This window comes from Struthio camelus, chromosome 1, assembly GCF_040807025.1.
Source record: "Struthio camelus isolate bStrCam1 chromosome 1, bStrCam1.hap1, whole genome shotgun sequence".
Lineage (NCBI taxonomy): Eukaryota > Metazoa > Chordata > Aves > Struthioniformes > Struthionidae > Struthio > Struthio camelus.
Genome location: NC_090942.1, coordinates 102,557,518 through 102,582,342, shown reverse-complemented (window position 1 = coordinate 102,582,342; position 24,825 = coordinate 102,557,518). Strand labels below are relative to the sequence as shown.

Here is a 24,825-nt window from a genome sequence, read left to right as displayed (position 1 = left end):
TATCTGGAACTAAAGTCATCTCAACAGAGCTCCTTTTGTAAACGGGAGAACAACATTTCATGCTCTCTGGTATGGCCAACTTTTTGCATGAGAAAACCATGTGTTTGTCACCAGCTCAGCCACTTCCATCAGATTTCCTCGGAACTCACTCCTATCCCCATTTCTTTGATGAGCTTGGATTTTAGTTCTCAGGTAGAGCCTTTTGGGAGAGTTGCTTTGATCTTTTCTTTTTCCTAGTGCAAACGTCCACAAGATCGGCTTTAGATATTAGGAGTTCTCCCAGGAACAGGCGAGTTTATCACACAATCATCACACAATCTGAAGAAGCCCCATGACAGGTTTCTGCAAGTATGGGCTCCCCAACAGCACCTGGAAGTGCAACTAGCCTCTGACTTGTGCCCACCTCACTCACCAGCAGCAAAACCCTCCCAGCACACACAGGAGCAGCCCCGTGGGCTTGTCAAAGCCCCTACTCAGCTTGTCAAAGTCAAACTCTCTCCAGACTTAGGAGAACCAGGGAGGAAAGGAAGAAAAAAGACCATGGAAAAGCCTAACCCCAAACTTGGAACTGTCACCAGCTATTCACAAGTGAGTGGCCAGCCCTGATATACATAGCAGTTTGTTTTTAAACCACCTTATCAGATAGTGGCCTAAGAAAGATTTTGTCGCATAGCCTTGACTGTTTTTGGCTTGGCAAATTCTGTCCTTCTCAGAGAGCTGCGGACGTGAAACGTATCTCCTTTCCAAGCTCAGCCTCTAGCCTTCTAAATTGCTTCTCCAGCCCTGATCCAATTTGCAAACGTGATGAGAGGGAGAGGTAATCTGGTACTCACGCTTTCCTAACTTGGGCACCAGCTACCACAGCTGCACCAATCTACCCACAGGTCCCAAAACACATTTTCTCTTCTTATAGCAACAGGATTAATCAGTGTCAAGGAAAGAGGTGTCCTTGTGGTGTCCAGTAGAGGTGTCCAGTATGCTATCCAAGAAGGCTCAAATAATACAGTAGATCTAAGTTTTGATCTGCCTTTTGCCTTACCCACCCAACAGAAGCTTGGAGTCTTTTTTTTATAGACAGTAGAGAAAAGGTAATCTTACTGAGGCTTTTAGTACTATAAATTGCCAAACCTCTGGGCTTATCAAACCTAACAGTGCTGCATGATCACTCAATTTTTCAGTTTGGTTATTAGATAAAACAAAAGATGGAGTAAGTTTTGATTCCACTCAAAAAAGAAGTCTAAATTTATCCTCCTATTTTCTGGGAGGAGAAAGGGACAGAGAGGTGGAGAATCACACCTTTGATCCTGGCAGAGACTGGAAATGTTGATATCATTCCTGCAATCATCTCTACTACTAACCGTAGTTCCTCTTTTGTAGGGTAGACCCGCGTCTACAGCAGGGCAGGTTCAAGTTCTTTTCTGTGCCTAAGGGGATTTGTTCCAACGCTCTTGGTCTCTCAGTGTCCTGACTGCAAGGACGTAGAGCAAGGTAGATGTTTTTTTCCGTTCTTCCTTTCACACAATTCCTCTTTGTATAAGGTAAGAGAAACTGAGGCAACTCCATTTCCAATTACTGGTTCAGAAATAACTTTGAGAATGAGAAAGGAAATTCATAACAAATCTAACCCCCTAACTAAGTCACAGCACAGTTTACGTGGGTTTGTTGCATGCCCTAATCATAGCTGGGTTTTTATTCTCTACTGCAATCTCTTCCCTTCAGCCGAGAAGCGAATCAGAATCAGATGTAGAACTGTACAGTACTTAGGGTAGTTTGCAAGACAGCTTTTCCATAACTTTTTCCATAACTGTTTATAAATGTAAAATAAAATAGTATAGAAGACTAAGTTTTAGACTTACTAAACCTCAAAACACTTCTCTTTCAAAATATTTCCACCACTGAAGGTTCCTTTCACCAGTTCAGTGGGAAAGGCAAAAAAGCATTTGTTTAGATTCTTCCTATTTTTGGAAGCTAAACTTCTGGCAGCGAAGACAGTAAAGTACTATTTTCTTGTTGACTTAATATGATTTATAGCATAACAAGATTCCTCATTTTAAAAATAAATACATTAACACATACTAAATAAGCATATGCCAGCAGACAAGAGTGACGAGTAAACATCACACAGCATCTGAACTAGGAATGCCAGTGCTCTGGGATGTGGCCGTACCAAGAGCCCCACTTCTGTCAAGTGCCTGTTCACAGGCATGTATGTCCATTTTGAGAAATAACCCCAAGCTACATATTTTCTCAAAAAAGACATAAACACCTGCGTATTCTAAACCAAGCTTGAAACTCTCTCTCAGACATTTCAACAGGAACAACTAACAAAAGCACACCAATACAATCAGGAACATATAAAAGCAATGAATGCATGAAATCTGTACCTGGCTAAATCTATTCTGTAATTAATCCTGTACACCCAGATATTGTTAAAGCTGCTCTTCTGTAAATTACACAAGCAATGAAGCAAGGGCATTAAATTAAATCTACTTTTACTACCCCAAGAGTGCTGTAAATCCACTGAGCAGATTTACGGTTTACGCTGCATGTTTTGTAACATAATTTGGATCAGGATAATAACAAATAAATTCGTGCCTAGTGTTTACCACTTTCCCAATCCCCTCAAATATTCAGACCTGCATAAAGGTCACAAAAAACAGACCCAATACAATATTGATTTTTCAGCTAATATAATAAAGATTGAGGAAGAGAGGCCGCACAGCAGAAACCCCACTTTAAAGCGGGAAAATATCCCAAGGAGCGCTTCTAATACTGTAAACCAGAAATCCATGCTGATCTGTGGAGTTAGCTGATTGCATCATTTTAGGTTCACACGTCTGATTGTCTGTGACGGTTGTGTCTTTCCTGGTTTCAATATAACAATTCCTCTAGATGCTGGGGATCCCATGTTGCTTTCTAGGGCTAGTTTTATCCCCAGATGCTTTACATGGAATAGATCAGCATGCAAAGCTGTGCCAGAAGAGAGAGAGAGAGAGAGAGAGAGAGAAAATATCTGGTTAGCAGGGATACAGTTCCCATTCCCGGGGGAATAGAAGGATTTTTCCACAGCTGAGAGGAACTTTCTGCACTGTATTGCTCATATGTCAAAAATAAAGGCATAACAAATGCTTTATACTGACGTCAAGGCACTGCATTTATCCCAAAGGAGAGAGTTTTCTCTCTTTCAAGTCAAAGATCAGATTAAAGTTTCTTACCCAAATTTGGTCTGCACAGCACTAAGAGAAACATGTCTGAAGACTCAGACTGTCCAGATCTCGTGCAAACCCCGCAGCTTAGGCCAGTGGAAGTCTCAAAAGATAAACTCTTCACAGTCCCGGCAAGCATTTCATAGTAAACAACATTGGGAGATTGTGACAAAAGGCTCAACCTCAGGTTCTAAACTAGGCTGCAGAGACTAACTCCTGCAGCCCGGCGCAGCAGATGCCTCCCAGGGCCTCATACCAGCTTGGCCCCTTCTGATCCAGAGGTGGTGGACGCAGCTGAGATGGGCTCCCTCTCCGCGTTTCTTGCTCTTGGTAGGCGGCCAACCAACTCTTACATGCATTCAATGAACTTGCACCTTTTCTTCTCCTGCTGGGATTTTAGCCCTTCCAGCAAAAATATGACTTTCACGCAAAAGGAGGCCTGCTGAGGAATACTTTCTAATTTCTCACGTGGCCAGCGTTCGCTGCAGCTATGCCAAAATGCAGCTCCTCAGCACCGGCAGAATGGGAATTTCTCTTTCCACCAAAGCACATGGGAAACAGATGGTTCATGGTTATTACTGTAATCTGCAATACGATTTAGGCAGTGAAGGGGCTAAACATCTTTAGAAGGTGGGCTTCTCAGCTGCAGATTGGGAAGAGCTTCACAGGGGCGGGAGTGATGGGGAAGGAAGAGAGGGACAGAGAGATGAGCTGCTCACGATGGATGAACTCTAGTCAGCAGCACTCCCAGCCTGTCTATGATAACATGACAACAAAATTCCTAAAAATCCTAACATTCAAATATCAGTCTAGGATCCCAGTAAATGCTGCACAGTTCAGGGCAAAAATATCCCTGAACAATTTGTTTGAGATCTTACCAGACACGGCACAAAGTCACCTTCATTTAACTCCAGTCCTGTTTTTCCACGTAGACTAGAAAACATGTCATCTATCTCTTCTCACCTGTCCCTGTATGTAGAGAAAAACATAAAGGCCCAAGCAAGCATTAGGAATGTTCATTCCTTTCAAGGCCAAAGACTCTGAGACTTGCGCACCCATAGTCTTTGGATAGCAAAGGGGATTTTTTTCTGTTAGCTGTGCGGTTAGGCTATGAGATTTATAACATATCGTGTATACAGAAAACTTTCAAAAAAAGAAGTTCCCTCAACAATCACTTCCTTTCTTTTAAAGCTTGCTGTAGGAGGAGTCATCTTTTTGCTGCCTTAGCTTCATGATAAATTAAGTTTTCGTCCGAATACAAAACAGGAATCATTTCACCTCCTACTAAGCCACAGCAAACTACGGCTACGGCCAAAAAGCAGTTGTTAAAGAACAGCCACGGGGCAAGACTGAGGAGAGCGTTTCACATTGATACAGAGCAAACATGAAGAGGAGGGCACAGTGCTTGGCTGGAGGCAGCCAGCAGGGCACCTGCAGCAGCCCTGCGCCACGGCACCACTGCGCTGCCGGCCGCCCCAGCTGCTTACTATAAATCTAACTTAGCACAAGTGTAACAGTGGAATATGCTTCCCTTTTTCTCCATAAGGGAACACAGGTTACATTACTCACTTCACCTTTTCCACGTATCTGGATGGGAGACTCGAGGAGCCAGGAGAAAGAGAAGACAACAGGGCATCGCAGGTGCCAGGCATCCCAGCTCTGCAGGGAGCTCCTGCTGCTGGCCGAATAGCAGGCGGCTGCATCTGGTTTTCCCCAATCTGTCAGCTGCCATATGGGTTATTTACCTCTCCTAAAAGAGCTCCTTTCTGGTTTGGAAATAAGGACGAGGATCAGGGTTACTTTTACCACAGGGCTACTGCGAACCAGGGAGAAGACAATATCTTCACATGGTGGAGCAACTGCTGTTGCTACCAACAACACACTCTGGTATCAGAGAGGGAAAGGGACCAGCCAGCCAGACAGAAAATAGCAGAAAATCCTCAGCAAAGAGCAAAAGAAAGACTGGGAAGTAAAAGAGATGTTCAGGGCTGGGAGGAACAAGGGATCAGAGGACAGTGAAGGACACATATCAGAGGAAGGACATAAACAGGAAGGAAGGAGGTGAAATCAGGTGCACTTTAAGGCTGGGTGATACCAAATAAAAATCCATCAAACTTTCACAGTATGTTCACTAACTGAAATACATTAAGCACTTTTTAAATAGTTTCTTAACCTACATGGGCTGCATTAGGAAGAGCACTGCCAAGGTGATCCTGCCCCTCTACTCAGCCCTAGCGAGGCCTCACCTGGAGCACTGGGTCCAGTTCTGGGCTCCCCAGTGCAAGAGAGACATGGCGCTACTGGGGAGAGTCCAGCAGAGGGCTACAAAGATGATGAAGGGACTGGAACATCTCTCCTATGAGGAAAGGCTGAGAGAGCTGGGCCTGTTGAGCCTGGAGAAGAGAAGGCTCAGGGGGGATCTGATCAATGGGTGTAAGTATCTGAAGGGAGGGCGTCAAGAGGATGGGGCCAGACTCTTCTCCGTGGTGTCCGGCAATAGCATGGGAGGCAACAGGCACCAACTGAAACGCAGGAAGCTCTGTTTGAACACGAGGAAAAACTTCTTTCCTGTGAGGGTGTCTGAGCACTGGAGCAGGTTGCCCAGAGAAGTTGTGCAGTCTCCTTCCCTGGAGGTGTTCAAAGCCATCTGGACACGGTCCTGGGTAACGTGCTCTAGAGGACCCTGCTTGAGCAGAGGGGTTGGACTAGATGATCTCCAGGGGTCCCTTCCAACCTCAACCGTTGTGTGATTCTGTGATACCACTGCCAGAAGAGCCAGACTGTAATGATATATGCTTCATCTAAAAAGAAATGACCTGCTTAAACCTCATTTCAAATAAGCAGTGGGAAACAGTCATTTCCTTCCTTTGTCAACCTCCTACACTCAGCTATATTGTTCTCCAGAAGGGATTTACTGAATAGCAATTAGTAAGGAAATCTAACTCCTCAGCTTTCTTAAGGAAACGCAGATGAACGATGCCAGGGCTGGAATCCTGCTCCATATTGCTCCATTCTGCCCATCCTGGTGGCCAACTGTCCCTCTCACCGGCGGGGCACGTTGGGGGCTCCCGATGAACCACAGTGCCGAGTGCCCACTGTTTCCATCGCCTTCGAGCCATCCCTCCATACTGCAGGGCAAAAGGGTCCCAACTCCACATAGAAGATATTGATTCTCTAGGCACAGGGTAGTTGCAAATTTTCTTCTGTGCTTCAGCACAAAGACTACAGCAACTTGCGAGGGCTCACTGGAAAACTCGTAGCCCATGTTATAGTTCATGTTTTCCTAGTAAGGCGGGATAGATAGTCTTTTTGAGACCTTGCCCAGTCAGATTTCTTGAAGACAACACATCAAAGCTGCTGACTGCCAAAAGACACGCCAACCATCTATGCCCTAGTGCTGGTGAGCTTTCCAACATGCTGGAAAAACTTGTAAAGGAATTTCTTTTGGCACACAAAATGATCAGCACACCATTTGGAGGCCGACCCTACAGAAATATAGCTACAGAAGGCAGTGGAGGTTTACAGCAGGATGTCTTGAGATTAGGACCATAGAAAGAGAAACTTCCTCATCAGAATGAAAAACGGCATGTGGTCCCTGAGAGGAGAGAGCATGTGATACCCATATGCAAAAAGTGAATATTGCTAACTACATATGGCCTCAGAAATACATAGTTTTAATTATTTTAACTTAGAAGCTCTTTAAGCCCCTTTGGGTGTTTAATAGAAGTCATGGACACACAAATTCTTGCCCAGTGCCAAATTTGTTGGTAGCTTCAGACCATCTTAAGGAAAAAAAAAAAACACACAGAAAAATACCCTACATCCTCCTAGCTTCTAAAATTATTCTGCACTTCCTCCGCTGACATCTCATTGTGTTGCAGAACGAGAAGCACAGCTGCCGCCACGCTCTCCTGGTGCCCGCTGCTGCAGTGAGCAGGGAACCAGCCGGGCACCGGGTGGCCAAGGAGCCAAGCAGGCAGGTACACGGGGCGATAGACTGGCAAGAGGCACCCACAGACATCCAGAAAGTCTATTTTTCAGCTTAGGAAACTGAAAATAGGTTGTGCAGAAGGAAAGTTCATGGATCAGTGAAGGAGGAGGATAGGATACAATAAAAAAGCTCCAGCATGTGTTTGTCCTTTTTTCAAGGCAGCTAGAGCAATGGAGCTGACACCCACGTGGCCAAGCAATGCGAAAGCGGCTGAGGCAAGAAAGTCATCTTTGTTGTGCTGTCACAAGTGATACTTCTTCTGCAAACTCCTCCTTCCCCACCAGGAACCCTAGGCCTGCGTGCCAGGGTTTTGACGACTGTCTCTTCCCGTCGGCACAGCCGCACACGGAAACCACTATCTCCAGCCGAGCCCTCACCTTCCTGCCCCAGATGTTAGCCTAATTCAAGATTTAGAGTAATAGTAGCCTTGAGCCTGCCAGGAAGAAAAGCACACAAAGAGAGGACACAGCTGTAGGAACTAAACAATTTGCTGTCAATTGTTTTAGCAGAGAAGCAAACATCTTGACAGTCTCTGAGGAGCAGGCCGTAAGCCAAAAAAGCAACTCCTTACACAGAGCCTCCAGCTCGCCCTGCCATGCCAGCAGTCCCCCCGTATGTTGACTTTATTTCTCTGTGGTCATTTTGCCCTGTTAAGGCAAGGCTCACCATTTCGGTGCCACCGGGCCTCGTGTCCCTCCCGGCATGCTGGGCAAGGGAGGGGGCAACAGGACAGGGCAATGGGACCCTCACTTCTGGCCAGCATCCAACAGGACGTTCCTCATGAACCATCAGCAGCAGGAGAATTTTTGTTTCCTCCAAAAATCTATAAGTGGGAGTGTATGTCGCAGCCTCAAATTCTCTGGAAATCATGGCCAATTCTACTTTACCTACTGGTGGAGCTCAGACAAGCAAGAAATTGCTGCCTTTCACTAATACTGTGAAACATAGGACATAACTCTACCGCTCTGAGACCTTTAGGCAGACTTTTTAACCAGAACCAAGTTATCGCCATCACATCTTTTAAGAAGGAAAGTATAGGCTGATGCCCTGACAAACAAAAATCACTGTGGTTTCACAATTCACCACAAAAGGTCATACGTCCTTATGAATACAGCAGGCCTTATTGCCTTTTACAAGGGATTTGATCACACACTTGCAGCTCAAGCACGATGCTTGTCTCATCTTGGGTACTAACCTGCTTGGGTTAAGTCTATTTGATTTACAAAGGCCCACACATGGTGTGGGTGCCACTTACAGGCGAAAGGAATCATACAGCCTGACTTTCAAAGTTGCTTTATTTGGCTTCTTTTCAGCAAAGGCAAATACACAAGACAAGATAGTCAATATATCAGCAGAAGATGCAACTTCAAATAAGGAATAATTAAGCAGCAAACACGAGACATGCCAGATTGCTAAAAATATATAAAATTATAATTTGATTGACCACCCATCATTTTCAAATCTGAAGCACACTGCAACTGCTTTGGTCAAATATATTTTTAAAATTCATTCCAAAACTTACTTTGCTCAAAAAAACTTTGGGGGAAAAAAAAAGAAAAAACACTAAAAAAAAAATCTCCCGAACAAACCAAGGCAAAAACCTTGAAGTCCCACTTTCTGCACAGAAAGGAAGGAAAGTTTAAATCAAAGCTTTAAAAAAAAAAAAAAAAAAGGATAACTTAGAATGAAACATTTTTGGCACTTCAACTATTTTTAGCAGGAAAAAAATGGGACAGGATGTTTTGGCTTGATCAAATTTCTTCAATTTAAAAAATAAAATATATAAATATATTGTATTGCACCTGCAAAATAGCCAAGTTGCTGATTCAATAGTAGCAGCAAATATCACCCCTATCATGCCCTCAATAATACACATGGACATATAAACCAGTTTTTTTGCCAGACTCTAAAGAGGCTGCCATTCTGGAAGATAATATTCTGACTGTACACCTTCTAAGGAAAAAAAATTCACTCTGAAACAGTTAGTCATAAGTCTCCTATTTGCTAAATCTTCCCACTGATGCTTAGATAGACAGTAGGTGTATTTGATTAATATATGACATAAAAAGCACAATCCAAAATATTATATGCTTAATACAACAGAATATTACAGATGCACAAAAAAAAGGGCTAATCAAATTCAACAGGCAAGAGGATACGGGTCGCCATCCCAATAGGATGACAAATATTAGGCTGGAATGGAAGATGGAGACACATCTTAGACATTAGCACTCACCAGTAGAACAAAGATTCCCAGAAGACTCCCCGCGGTCCTCCCATCTGCCAGTAAAACGGGCCGTGCAGTTGGTATGCCCAGAGGTAGGCTTGTTTTTAGCAACGCTTCCACTGGCAAGCGTGCATTGAGCCCTCTCCAAGCCCCAGGAGGCGCAGGGCAAACGGAGGCTCTGACCTCTTGCAAATCAAGTCGAGCCGCAATGCAGCGCCCGGCAGCCATCTGCTCTCACGAGCCGCGTGGCACAGCCGGTGGGACAGGCAGGACCGTCGCACCTGGAAATGGTCAGACCAGCGGCCACGTGCAGGCATTTAGGCGCAAACAGGAATAAAAAGCAGAGAGGAGCTGGGAAGCTCCCTGGGGGCAGAAGCGGGGTTACCTCCCAGCTTGCAGCAGTAGCACAGTGCCCTTACTGACTACTGAAAACACAGCACTTCAGCAAACTCGGCCTCTGTCAAATTTGCTGTTGATACCATTAAGTTCACAGTAGTGACACACGATAGGTAGCTCCGGGTGAAACATCTCACATGGCAAAGTCAAAGTAGGGAATAATTACTCCTGGCCAGCAGAGCAGCTTGCTTGCTTTCAAAGGCAAACGACATGCAAGGATCGGGACAGGGGAGACCGCTCTAGACAGTGCGCACGACGACAACCACGGGAACCACCCAGCAGCTCAGTCCCTGCATTTTGGCAGCTACGCAAGCAGTGGGCTGTGATGTTAACAGAAAAACAGGGAGAGAACCACTGTTAAACAGAAAGGAAATGCAAAAGGGGGATGCCAGTACTTCCAATTCCACCGGGCTGTGCTTTCTGCTTCTCCTCACTTACATGCTTTAGAGCAGACAGAATTATAAGAAAAGCCCAAAAAAATCCCATTATTTAAAACACTACTTTCATAGCTGTGGCTGCTCTTGCTTCTAAACTGCCACCTGCCTGGAGCCCTACTGCTCTTTCGCAGGGCCGCTGGCAAATCTGGTGCCATCAGAGTCCTGTAGCAGCCGGCCGCTCTAGGGAGAGCTAAGTGATACAGCCTGAAAAATATCAGATCAGCTGGCTAGAAGAGCAGAGAAGCACATGACATGACGAGGGCGTTGGATGTAGAGTTGCAGCAAGTGAAATTGCAGATTGATGCTATAGAAAAAAATCCCCTCCTCCCCCCCAAAAAAAAAGTTGTCTTTACTGTGAGGGCTATTAAGCACTGGAAGAGCATCCCTAGAGAGTCTGCAGAGCCTCCAACCCTGGAGGTTTTCACAATTCAGCTGGAAGACGACCAGTACATTTTGCAGACTAGTGACACTAAAAACAGCATGGGCAAGCTGATTTTGCCTAGCAGCAGAGGAGTTGACTAAACGTTCCCCCTGGTCCTACTTGCTATAATTAAGTATCTGGATTGGGTAACAAACATTGCGCTAATCTTTCAGCGATCAGCATGGTGTCTATATAGGGTAGTGCTCTGTTCCTGATGTAATTCCCTTTGACCGTTGTTACTTTCCAGCCATGCAAGTCGCTGCTTTTAAGGCCGACTTCAGGCTGCTAGGCTGTAGTGATCTGGTGGGTGAATGGGAATCCTCTAGAACCCTAGAAAACAAAGAAAAACAGGAAAAAAGGATGAATCATGGTCGTTGTGTTGCCTCCTCCAGTCTTGCTGAACAGCGCGGGGTGATACACCATGGGGAAAGCGGGGAGGAACTGCCACAAAACTGTACTGTGGGGAACAACAACCGTAGGACTTCCCTGCTGCACGTGGAGTCATGCATCCCCCTAAAACAGGCTTCGACCTCCATTTCCCCCTTGCTTCTTGAGTTCACTAGAGCCAATGCCTTATCCGATTCTCCCTCATTTCTCTTAAAGGGAGAGAAAGCCCCCGAGAGCATATTTCTGAAAAAGCCTGAAAATGACAATTCTGAAAGTATCATGCGTACAGTACTGTGCAATGGCATTTTCTCTTTGGTGACAATGACCCAGCTAGCAAACACGCCATGCAACGGCACTCGCTACTAGCGGAGGGTATGGTACGGCTTTGCTTTACAAACCATTGTGCCTCAGGAGCCAGCTGACAATCATATCCTTCGCTGTAGCTGCCAAAAGATGTTACCCTCTGGTAACTTTACCGCTACCAGTGCGGAGAGAAGTACATTGTTGAAAAAGGTATTAACAAATAAAAATATATATTACACGAATACCAACTGACACGTAAATTTGAGTTTCTGATTGCCAGAGGAAAACCTACAGTAACTATAGTACAACCGTGGAAACAAAAAAACTTTTTTTTTTTTTAAAAAAAGGCAACTAATGTAAACATAAGAGCATGAAAACATTTCAGCTGCCAGCCATTTTCTGGCTGCACACAAAGCGCTATTGTTTGAAAGAAAAGAAGAAAGAAGGCCCAGAAAATCATTTCATAGTGAAATCAGTGCACAGACATGATGCACGGGATAGAAATTGCATTAATTACACATAGCAAAATCCCCCGCATTTGCAAAAACAGAAGAGGGATTTTGTTTCTCGCAATATCTGGTTACTCATCTCTCCTTTAGATAAGCAGGACAAACTCTGAAAGTTTTCCTGTGTCAGTACCCCTATCTCATCAGGGCAAACAGGCTTTATTTCCTCCTCCAGGCAAAAACAGCACTACTGTGCAAACAGCCCCGAACACGCAGGGCCAGGTCCCTTTTGGGGCAGTGGAAAACCAAAAAGCTACCTGCAACTTCCCTGACCAGCTTCCCCGGACTAAGCAGGGTCACCAGCAGTACCGGGTCTTTGACCCCCCCCACTGCCCACCTGGGCTGGACAGGGAGCCCACCCACGTGCCATCAATTAGCTGCTCGTTAATGAGCACAGCTGGGAGCAGGGGGCACATCTGCATTTTCTGCTTGCAAAGGCCGAGGGGCCTTGCTGGGGAATGGGAGCTGTCTGCAGCCAGCACGCCATCAAACCCCGCCAGCACCCTGTGTGGTGCTTGCGCTGGGAAATGTCCACGTCTGCAGGCAAGCTGGCATCAGAATTGCCCCTCTGCCAAAAACTTTGTACAGCCTTCTTTTTTTTTTTTTTTGAAAGTCTGTGTAGGGCTTTTTGGCTGGGTTGGTTGTTTTCTGCGGGTTTTTTTTCTTTTTTTTTCTTTGGCGGAGGGGCGGGTAAGAAGGGGAAAGGAACGAGGCTGCTTGCTGTCAGCAAAACAACTTTCAGTATATTTTTGTTATTTCAAATCCTATTTCAAAACAGGACAAATATAACCTCCACTCATGCTAAAGCCCCATGCGAGAGGAAACCACGGTGCTTTGAAAAGGGGACTCCCCAGCTGCAGCAACGCTGCCTGCGCCCCACTGCTCTGGGAGCAGAGAGGGTGTCACCCAGTCAGCTCACGACACAGGTCTGCACTGAGTTCATCACCTGGAAGGCTGATATTCGGCTGTTGCTCTTGGCAAAAATGATTTTGAAAAGTCTCTTAACACTGACTTGTGACTGCGTTGCTCACAACTGTGAGGTCCCTCGCTATCAAGAAAAACATAGCTGCGTATCAAAGTAAATCCACTGAAGAAACAAGCAAAGTCAAACAGATAAAAAAAGAACTGAGATAATTTTTTCAGATGAAACTTATCAACAATCTTGTCTCAGCCTTGACCAAACTGAATAAGCACTAGGGAATAGTGGTAAAATGGCTCCTCCAGAAATAGCTCTCATCTTTAGTGTAAACAAAAACAAAGCAACGGAGAGCTTGTGTAAGTTGCAAGCACTCCTGGACAACCGGAATTTGCTCTATTTTTCAAACCTTGCACATGGCAAAACGTACGGAGGCCACCCAAGAAAGACCAGTTCTTCTTATTTACACAACCATGCTAAAAATATAATATTGGTATAGACATCCGTTCTGAAATAAACCTTTCTCACAGACCACTACAAGCCTCTAGAAAACACTTTGCACTGACTCTAAAGCTTCTTAGCTGCCTGGGTGGAAATATGAGTTTCTTGCAGGTCTTGAAGAAACAGCTGGTGCTTGTGGAGAGTGTCTAGATTGAGACATGTGTGCAACAGAGGAGACACAGGAGTTTATTCAGACTAACAGGCTTGCAGGAGTTGTCAACCAGATTGCTTTACATTGGTGCAGACTTCAGTTCAGCTTTATTAGCTGAACCATTTAGGAAAAGGTGCCACTTTCTACCAAAAAAGAGCACCACAGAAAAATCCTCTGGCACAGGGGAAATTACACTGGTAGACACGTGCAGGTGCTAGCAGTCTGCTCATTGCACTTACTCAAGTGATAGGCATGGCTAGGTGTGCCTCTGTGCGTGGCAGAGGATGAAGATTCAAGTTTTTGATGCTTTTGTGTCAGCTCTTGCCACAAAGACTGCTCAGTTTGTTTCCAGATAAACCATGTTTCGCCAGCTTTGTGAAAATGCTTCGCTCAATATGGTTTTGGAGAGAAGCAAAATACATGTACGCTCTGTTACCTGGAACATAAGGCAAATGCCGGAGGTATGGGAAAACAGTTTTGAGCTCCAGCTCCTCACCCGATTCCCAAATGTCTGCCATGGGGAGGGTGAAGCAACAACAGACAAAAGAAACCAAAAAACCCACCCTCCTCTGAGCAGCAGCAGCAGTACAGCAGAATCTGTGACAGAGAAGGGTAACCCAGCCGCCCAGATAAAAAGGCACTGTTTCAGGCTAGAAAAACCAGACATGCTGACAAAACTGGAAAGGCGTCACTTTCAATCTAGTGCAGAATGAAAAGAAGCACTGAAATTCCAGAAAACAGCCCCAGAGAGTAATTGCCATCCCTCAGTCAGTGCTGTTAGCTCTCTTTTGTGTTGTTGTAAGACCTATGTCCAGAAATATGTACGTGGGCTCTGTTCCTCATTCCAACAGAATATATGAGGATACTACAGGACAAGCCTGGAGAAGGGCTTCCCACCAAATGCTACGCTCTCTCGGTTTCCTCTGCTGTAACCAATGCTTGAAAGACCATAGACAAATTTCAAAGATGATCAGGCAAAAACCAAGTCACCGCAAAACCAGGCCTGGGTCTAATGTGCATTGCTTAGAGGCAAGATAAAGAGGAGTACGGGATATCCTCGTTAAAATGCACTAGCTCTAGCGCGGTAAGACGTTCTAAACATAGTGTTAAAACTTACCGTAGCTCCACAGCTATCCTTTGCGTACTAAGGATTTGGCTGGGAAGGTTACAGTGGAATCATATACAAGACAAAGAGTACGTAACTTTTAGCAATGGGTAAAAAAGAGCGACCAGAAAAATCAGGTAGTGATAGGGTAATCAAACTGCACCAGGGTTAGAGTTTTACAACAGGCTAACCGATGAGGCTTTCAGGGAAACGGATGTACACTAGGAAGACAGACTATACATGTTTACCTATGTTGGCCAGCTTATAAAGCAAGGGGACCAGCTGGTCAAAATTACTTTGGATAAAGTAATGTTGCCTTTATGCGAAAGGAATCAGAGTCAGCGCATTACATTTTTCAAAAGTAAACATTGAAGAGCAACTGAAAAGACATAGAACAAGACTGACACAAGCTAAACTTAAAACCACTTTTTAAAGTAAACTTAAGCTTACTTAAAAAAAAAAAAACACACAGAGGCAAAAAGCCTTCAAAGGCTCCTGTCGAAGTCACACCCTGGCACCACAGTTAATCACAACTCACTGTAAGTAGGAAGGAGCACTGACAACTGAAGTCCCTAAAAATCCGCTTCTGTCGATAAGCTCTCAAGCAACAAACTTACATCCACTGTTAAACACTGCTTACCTGACTTACCCTCTCTGCTCCAGTGAACGCTTATTTACATAAAATTTTGACGCTGCGACGCACCAGGACATGCATGAGGCTGGGGAGCCAGATGCTCCCCGAGCAGCAGGATGTGAGAGCCCACTTCCCTGCAGACATGGGGAGCTCTCTAACCTCTAAGCTAGTAGTTAAGAAAGCAGGGGCACAGCCCTTTGAGTTTAAACACATCATGCTTTACTATTTCTTATGCTTTCCTTACAAGTGTGCTCAAAGGATTACTTTTCAAAAAGGAACATTTCACATGGAACAAAATGAAGGTTTTCGGTTTTGATTCCGGGAGTAGAAAACCAGAATACCCAAAATATTGTGTAATTTTCATCCTATTTTTCTTTGATCTAGGTTTGGCACCTGAAACCAAACAAGCACACTCACTTATTTCCAGGCTTTGAGTAATCTTGTCTGGCTGAACTGGCTTTCACACCCTCCACAGACCAGGACAGGGGATCCAGCCCTATTAACCTGAAGTATCTAAGCAGCACCCAGACATTACCCCTACCCACACATGCCCTGGCAGGCACTAGACTACCAACCCAATGTCTAGACTTTATAAAATGCTGTGACCTGTGTCCTAGCAGCCCATCCTCTCAGCCGTTCCTGGGAGCAGCAGTACGCCATTTCTTAAAATCACAGCAAACGTGACCATTGGCCACTGCCAGTTACATTCTTCAAGGTGTAAACCTCCAGGCCCACCACAAGAAGGACTTGGGAGACAATTTTGAAATAACATCTCTAGCAATACCTCCTTACTTAACAGGTAGGAAAAGAGAGAACAGACTGTATGGAAAACAAATATCCCGAATATGTTGCCCCTCACTTTAATTCAGCCCACACTCAAAATTTTTGAAGAGAATCTGTCTGCACTCATAAAGACATGGTTTCTCTCACTTCAGCAGACTCTGGCTACATCTGCACTACTGAAACTAAAGTCAAAGACTGTTTTTGGCCCCAGAGCCAATGAGCTCAGAGCGAGCCCACTGCTCAGCACTTGACTGCAGGTCTCTTCTGGGCCCCCACGGTAATGCTGTGTACCTCAGACTTATGTACGTTTTTGCTTGTGTGGGAAGGGGGTTCTGTTCAAAATATCCAAAATAATGTGCAGGCTCTGCTGCTGTGCCTCTCAGCGGTGTCTTCGCAGCAAGAAACTGTCTCGCACAACACGGCACAAGGATGTATGAGACGGCTCAAGGGTCCAAAGCCTGCTAACGCAGTGGACTGTATAGGGTGAAGAGTTAGCTGTAAAGCTAACCACACACTGCCCACTGGGGATGGTCCTGTTACATGCCATTGCTGGAACCACGTGCACGCATTGCCTGGGGAACTGCTAATTAGCAAGGGGTCATACCAGCAGGTCCATTAACAACCTCAGCCTCATCTAAAGCTACGCAGCCTGGCCTGGCCTAGCAGCGTTGCAGCTTGTAATTTGTAATCTCCTCTCCTAATCTGTAGTCACGTATTGCCCCTTGGCAGTAAGAGCAGGAAAACAGCTCCTAAAATTACACGGTACTGAGGCAACCTCTAATAATTTTAGTCACATTATTAGGAAGCTTACTTGTCCAATATGACAGTGTCATAGCCCTTAACGATCTCTCAGTGAAGTGTCACTTTTCTGTGTAGATGACACCTTGCAAGACCTTGCAAGCTGTGCAAACTGTCATGTTTCCATGCAATAGGTGACTCACCCCTTTGACCCCTCTTGCATATCCTCTTCCTCCACAACACTGCAATCACGATCAGAATGAAGATGACAAGTAAAACCCCCAGAGTAATCACCAGCCCAAGGAATGAGAATGACTCTTCTGTGAAGAACAAGAAACAAAGATGATTTATATAGGAAAAATGAGCAAAAAAAAGTCAAGAGAATGTCTGATTAATGGCAATGGCTCCTAACTGAGATTTTGTGAAAGTTTTAATTGCTCAAAAGAGAGAGTGTGTTTATCTTCAAAGACAAACATGCTTGCCTACCACTTTCCAGAAAACGCGTTGTCAAAAAGTGATGTGCTTGAGTTCATCCACAGCAAAGAAAACTGTCACTTCCCATCCCTGATGTGACAGTTGGCACATGTACATAAGCAGAACTTCATATAAGTCTTAACGCTTCCTGAAGACTGTATTTGTTCCCCCAGAATCCAAGTTCTTGTTTGCAAAATAATAGATACTTCTTCTACCGTTAAACATTTCTATCACTGTTGCAAAGACTAAATTAACTTTCAAAAAAGAAAGTACGCCCATGGTTTTGAAGCCTGCAAGTAGCTCTAACCAACATTCCAGGGCAAATGATCCTCTCGGGTCAGGCATTAGCCACTTCATTTGATTGTCATTAATCAAAATAAGAATATGAAGGCTCAGTTCAAAGCTCACTTGACGTCAGTGGGAAAACTTACTGAACTAAAATTTATTTGTATCAAGCTGAAATTAGGATGACTTTTAGCATAGCAAGGTTCAACTTTTCATTTGAATGTCTGTGTCTCTGAAATGCTAGATTGCTAAAACAGTGGGCTCTTCACTGATTTTTCATTTTCCTGGCAGTGAATAACAGCAATCTCAGTTTCAGATGCTTTCAGATACCCATTTCCTTTTCAAACAAAACCAAACAAAAGAACACTGCATTTGAAATAGATAAAAAGATTTATTATGATTTTTCAATTATCATCACTAAGAATTAGGAACTAATTTGCTTGAAAATTTTTGATAAGAAATTTCAAAAGTCAGATCTTTTTCTTTGCTATTTCTCCTAGAACGATCACTTTTCACTTAGCACTCACTAAGGGATTTAATCCACAGTCTCAAACTGCTTCTCCTGTCTTCCTAATTTCCGCAAAGCGGAAAAATGGTCTTGAAGGCTCTGGACTTGGGGACATCTGAATTTTAAATCAGGCTATAACATAATGTTCCTGAGTGAACTCAGGCTGGTACTTAAGCTTACAAAGTTTTTCTTTCTTATCCGTAGAGCTGGGCTCATATCATTACAGCGCAGCAGAATGTTGGAAGAAGAAATAAATTGGCACTGCAAGGAGTTTAGATGCGACAGTGACGCATTTAAGATTTCCCCATAAAACTAGTACAAGTATCTACAACTGATCATCTCCCTGTCTGCCTGAAAAAACTATTCTTCCCTGATGATTGCTGCAATGTGTGCTTATCTTAGTAAAAATGTCAGGGAAATTCAAATATACTACACAGGTTACCCGAATGCAGTATCAAAATAGGTAACAAGTTTAACTGGGAAATTTGATTAATTGTTGTTCAAAGATAATCTGCTATTAATTTCCAAACTTCCACTTTGGCAAGCTTCCACCCACAGAGTGGTGGAATCATCACTGTATATCACCACTTAATATAAATATTTTTCACTTAATACACGTCTTTGAACTGTCAAAGAAGGCAGAAAGGCCCATCTGAAAACTAAGCTTCAGTTTGCTACAGAATGCATGGCGGCTCTCAAACCCCTAGCGCCGTAGCTGATGAGTTTGGCTTTTTTCCATCATGGTGACCACCACGATGTACTGCTATCTCAAGGATAGATGCAGAGTAGGAGTTCCTTCCTTCTTACCTGCCACACACACATCTCACTCCTTCTCTTTCACAGCAGATCCAAACAAGCTAGTGCAAAAGACGGAGGCTAAGAGAACGCTAACATGTAACTTGTATCATTCACCCACCCTTTCTCATTTTCACGGGCAATTCCATTTCTTCATTCTTGTTGCTTACTTTGCAGGTCAACTCTTGCTCCCTGAGGCTCCGCGTGTCATAGAGCTCCAGTTTACTGGTGACAGACACCATCCCATTGGTGTGCCTGACCTCCTCCTGTGTCGGAGTAGAGTTGAACAAGCCGCTCCAGCTGACGGTGGGCTCTGGGAGGCCAACAGCATTACAGATGGCTGTCAAACGCCCTTCGGAAATGTTGTAATGGACAGATGCATTGAGACCTTCCAAAACACAAATGAAACAATCCATCACCACAGAGAGCACCCGGTCAGAAGCAGCAATAGCAACTTAACCAGTATCAACCAGAGCAGAGCTCTCTGAATTCTCACACAGGCCCGTAGCGTAGGAACGCAAGAAAAATACATGGGCCTAGGTCTTCCCTAGGACTCAATGCTCTTCCCCTTACACTGAAATGATATACCGCAAAAGTTTCACTCAATATGAAATCCCAGACTTTAAAATAATTTGTCAAGTAAAACCACGTTTTGGTCTGTGCTGTTCTCCTGCCTGCCAACCCCCCCATCAATGATAGGGTTCGGCATGGCAGCTCACAGGTCTGGAGTCGTACCTGGCACCCACAGGACACGCAATGAGCGGTGCTGGTCTGCACGTGTTCTAGCTGGGACTGCTTGGGGGCTGCACAGAGATCTCACAGAATAAAGAAAAATGACAGCTCAGGACTCAAAAGCACAACAGGCAATACAACCCCACAGAGTCCTGCTCACTGTAATAAAACTCTATTTCTATGCCGCGTCCCATGTGAAAAGCTCCTACCACTGGAGTTTGAGTCCCCTGAAGGAAATGCTGTGGGGCTTGGAAAACATCTCGCTTTCCGGTAGAGACGTTTTCCTCTAGAGAGCCTCACCAAAGACACTCAGGCAGGTATGTCCCGAGAAGGAGCCAAGAGGGAAAACGTTGAAGAGGCATGTGTAACATCCTGTATCGTCCATTCTAGCGTCCCAGAAAGTGATGTTTGTTTCATTGAGAACCAGACTTGTGAAATTCATTCGGTCCTGAAAGGGCTCGTGAATCTTTAGTCCTTTTATGTTGCTGTACGTAGCTATATTATCATGTGATTTTCCAGAGTCCTTTTGCCACGTAACTTGCAGAACATCCTTGGGCTCTGTCAGGATACAGCTCAGAGTCACGTTGTCACCCATCTTTACCTCTCTGCGCTCAGTCTGCGTAACCACTGCAGCAAGAGAAACAGTAAATGAAACGGGCTAATATCACACTCATATTTGAAAGTCTGTAGCTGACTCTACGGCCTGGATTACAAATAGCAACTTATTAATGACATTTTTTCTCTGTGGTTTTCCCACACCTAAAGGTCCTGCTCTTGCATCCTCCTAGAAGTTAACAAAGTGATCTTGATTTACACTAGCTGAGGCCCTGCCTTTTTTCATCAGACTCTTTAAAAGGAAAAGAAATACCCCATTTCTGTACCAGTCCCTGCAGATTCCCACTTCAATTTTATTAAATCCATGCATGGCTTCCCATGTTCAGCAGACATGTGGGCGATTTTTGTTCTCAAAAATCTAGAGGAAGACTGAATGCACAAGGGAGGCGCATACAAAGCTATTCTCAGAGAACTGAATGGAGAAATGGGCTACAGAGAATTTTTGGACGATATAGCTTCAGAGTTTGCAATGTGTGTGAAAGGGAGGGAAAGAGAAAGAGACACTGCATCCTGAGGAGAGGATCCAGCATGGGAAACTGCAAACCCTCCCCTAGGGCTCAACACACTTGCCTAAACAGGGCAGTGTCCAGTGTCTCTGTAGCAGTGGGTGTTGTATGCCCCCCACCTCCAAATGCTGCTCCAGCAGGTCCTGCATCACATCTGCCAGCTCCGTGCATGTGTCTCACCTACCTAATGTAGCTCAGAAGGACCAGTGACCTTATTTTCCTGGCCCGTACTCTCACTGGTGAAGCTTCAGGACCAGATCTCCAACCACTTGCAGACAGACAAGAGGAAATTCAACTTACCACTTGCTTTTCCAAGCACAGCACAAAACAGACTCAAAAGCAGAGCGCGGAAAGTCATTTTGGAAGGTGGCATCCTCCTCAGCTGGAGAGAAATGAGAAGAGACATACGACTTAATAACAGATCATCTTCCAGTGATACCACCTCTCCAGGGCATGTGTTAACAGTTGCTTTGTCAAATAAGAAAAACGTATTTATGAGTGGCAGACATCAAATTTCACAGGTCTTACTAGACAACACAGAAACTGCTCGGAGGAAGGGGCAAAACATTGTGTGACAGAAGTTAGAAAGGCATTCATTTTCTGAACTGTTCCTCAAGGGCTCACATTTAGAGCCAGAATTGCAAACAGCAGTTTACTCTTTCATAGAGCACTTGCTCATGGATATTGAATTACTGAATGGATGAATTCATGCATGTAAAGTAATGGGTTTAATTTAACCATGCTTTTCAAACTCTGGCACTTGTAGCTCAGAGAGCCACATGAGCAGATAAAAAATTTTATAGACTCTCATTGTGATAGTAGAAAGGTCTATACAAACATTAAAGGCGAGAGATGAACAGACAAGTTACTCACTGTTTCTTCCAGCACAAACACTAGGTGACACCTCATTTAACTGCTAAGAGGACTGCTTCAGATGAACCAAAGGAAGTTCTTGTTAAGGGGATGAACAGTTTAGTGCTGGGACCCATTAACACAGGATTTTTGTCATCACTGCAAGGGTTCAAGCCATGCACAGGTTCAGAAAGGAACTGGATTGCTGAGCCAGCAGAGTTGTTCAGACATCCCTAGGGAATGGTTTTGCCCCCACATCCCCCCGCCTTTATTTTAGTTATCGGCAAATTATCCATTAATAACAAAGGCTGACTGTTGCAACAACGTACAAAGAGGAGAGCTGCACGGGGTGCCTGGTGGCTTCCACAAAAAGCCAGATGTACTGCTTGTAATTTATGAAGCAGCAAGAGCCCCAGGACCAGCTAGAGCAGCGGGAGAGAGTTAGAGTTAGCACACGAGACAGAAGGGATAAATCGGAAGTATCTTCTCTGAGGGCTTCAGGACTCTCCATCTGCCCAAAACAGAATGAACTGGGGAATCTTTGGGGCATACTGCACCTACTACGTACAAATATATTTGCGAGGAGGGGAAGGGGCAAGAGGGAGGCTGTGTTTCTGCTTTCCTTAGTGAATAACTCTTTACTTGCTTCCCATTCCCTCAGCCAGTTAACACTGTCATAATACAAATGAATCGTTGACCTGCCTGGAACTGAAGCTTGCATCATATAAGTGGAAAAATTTATTTGACAAAAAGCATGTTTGTAACACATATCACGTACTGAACTTCTTGCCAGTACCAGCAAGGCTACCTGATGCTTCTTGGGAATATATCCTATCAAGAATACAGACAAAATCCAACTTTTACACAACAGGCAAGAATAGAAAATTGAACAAACCGTAGGCATTTTCTGTGCTACCATACTGCTCTAGAAAGTGAAGACAGATGAGTAAATGAATGAGAGGGAGAAAGGAAATTGCATTTAAAAACCAAATTCCCAGCAGACTTGTGCGTATAACATATACACCCTTGAAGTAACCTGCATTTATGTTTTAAAGTCTCTGGGCCAAAACAAATCCTTATACGACTCTACAGTTATGAAGCGCGAATACAGACTAAGTTCTTATACATAAAATCAAGAAATAAGACTCCATCAGCAACAAGCCGAATGAGTAATGAACTTGCTGGAGGATATAGCATAGTTGGATACTTGAGCACGGCGCTCTCTAAGGTGTTCAGTCAGATATTCCTAAAAACATGCAAAAATCAATAGCTAGCATAAAAGACGAGAGAGAAATTTCAAGTTGTCAAGTGTTTATATACCACAGAAAGATGTGCCACACGTGCAGGAAAGCACAATATTCAAAAATAATCTAATATCTCGCTGCTTCTGATCTGGTACCCAGCATAGATACAAGATGTCAATGAGGACAACGTACAATTAGGAACTAGAACATCTTGCAGTTATACTGGTCGCAAAAAAGTCCCTCTAAGGCAGAGACCCATTCTAGCGTACTAGGGGAAAGAAGAAGAAGAAAAAAGGGCATTAAGATGAGGGCAAGTAACGAGCAATCCTTCCCATGCTGCGGTCTCCCAAATTGTATCTCAGAGGTTTCCTGAGCTACAGACTGTATCCCCATTGGTGCATTTAATTGCCCTCAATGACCTTTTAGAATTCTTTTCTAATCAACTGTTAAAAACCTTTCATACCTTCGCCGAAGTATACTTTTTTAAGCAAAGAGCGCAAGTCTAACTGGGGCCGGAGCCCATGCCTCACTGTATTACCATATCCGGAAACACGTGGGGCACAAAAACGGCTCAAGCCCCTGCAGCCCTGCAACCCCGTTTCTGGCCCTTCGCGCCCCCTCCCGCCCCCCGTTATTCAGTACGCTTTACCGTCCGGACAAAGAGCAGGTTGCGCCCGGCTGAGCGCTCCAGCGCAGCCGCTCCGGGCGCCAGGCGCGGGCTCTGCGACGCTAATCTCCGCGCATGGACGCCGGTAGCTGAGCACGTTAAAAAGAAGGAAAAAAAAAAAAAAAAGGAAGGAAGGAAGAAAAAAAGAAAAGAAAAAAAATGCAAAACCCAAGGAAAAGCCGAGCGGAGCCGGCGCTTACTCGCGGCGATACTGAGGCGGGGGCGGGTGGTGCAGGCGGGCGGGCGGGCAGCCACCCGGGGGCTGCGCTGCGTCTCCCGCCGCCGCACCTCGGGCAGCACCGGGCCGGGCCGGTGCCGCCTCCCCAGCACCGCCCCGCCGGGGTCCGGAGCTCGGAGCTCCCCCCGCCGGCGGCAGGGCCCCGCCGGCAGCGGCCGAACCGCCCTCACCGATAATGACTTTTAGCAGTACCGGCCCCAGTGCCGGCCGGTGACCCACCGCCAGGCGGGTCGGCACCGCCGCCCTCTGAGCCCCCACGGCCCGGCCCAGCTGCCCGCCTCCGCCGCTGCGTCCCGCTGGTCCAGGCCCTCTCTCATCAGCTCGGCTCCAAGGACGCTGCGGTGGACCGCGTCAAAGTTAGCGTGGGCAACCTGCGCTGCCCTGTCCTCGTCCGCCCCTCTCGCTGCCGGACGCCGTCAGGTCCTGGTTCGCCCGTCGGAAGTTCGCGCTGATGCCAACCACCTTCGTGCTCTGCACATGCCTGGAAGGGGCTTGGAGGAGGAAGATTAGCTCCGTAATCCTTGCCGGCACAGAGGCCAAGCCAGGCTGTAGCTGCCCAGATCCTCCTCTTCCTCCTCAAAGATGTGCGTGACGTTTGCCTTTTTGCTCCTGCAATGGGTTAGGGTTGACAATGGTCACAGAGCAGGGCTTCAGCCTTGCACACCCAACAACATTACTGTAGGAGAGCCTGTCAAAAGTTCACGCTCTGCTCTTTTTTTAATCACCCGTCAGTAAAACTATAAACACATTTTAGCGTCTGCTAGGCCTACCGTTGCCTCTGGTATCTGCTGAAAATTGTTTCCTTCCCCTAAGGGCTGAGCTGCCGGGAATATAACAGACTGTTTTCCTCCTTTAGCCTTTCTATTTCTATTAGGTACACCCTCCATTTTTCCTTCAAGGATTATTAATATCAACAAAATTTACTGATTGTTCTGGGAACTGCTTCAGATAAGAACCCAGTAAACACTGAAAGACTGTGAGATTTTAACAGCTCCAGGACTCAAAGTACGGAGTTAATTCCAATTGTTCCCTAGGATGGATGATCACACTGCTTTTGAAAACAGATTACAGCATCAAACAGAACTGCCTTCTATTTTTAAGGAAATTTTGTATTGTATTCCGACATGCAACAGAGCAAAGTGTTTTTATATTTAAAGCATATTCTTTCCCAATTTCACTTCAATGGTAATAATAAAAATTCTTTCCT

At 45.1% G+C, this 24,825-nt stretch overlaps 1 protein-coding gene across 14 annotated transcripts in view; it reads right to left on the bottom strand.

Annotated features, from left to right (window-relative positions):
* LOC104144206 (OX-2 membrane glycoprotein) overlaps positions 1–24,294 on the bottom strand; it is a 66,501-nt gene extending 42,207 nt beyond the window's left edge. For 3 of the 14 annotated variants that reach the window (XR_011134748.1, XR_011134749.1, XM_068908840.1), the window contains exons 1-6: positions 23,363–23,501; positions 21,491–22,715; positions 20,918–20,999; positions 19,797–20,123; positions 18,886–19,152; positions 16,906–17,022 (exon numbers count right to left, since the gene is read on the bottom strand). Coding sequence is in view for 10 of the 14 variants with exons in the window: in XM_068908840.1 (XP_068764941.1) it covers positions 16,906–17,022; positions 18,886–19,152; positions 19,797–20,123; positions 20,918–20,999; positions 21,491–21,526 (829 nt within the window). In the remaining 4 variants the exon portion in view is untranslated. Of the gene's footprint in view, positions 1–8,474; positions 11,009–16,905; positions 17,023–18,885; positions 19,153–19,796; positions 20,124–20,917; positions 21,000–21,490; positions 23,304–23,362; positions 23,715–23,837 lie in introns of those variants that run through there. The other 11 variants (XR_011134756.1, XM_068908900.1, XM_009675047.2 and 8 more) reach the window with 11 other exon arrangements.
* Positions 24,295–24,825: the final 531 nt, after the last annotated feature.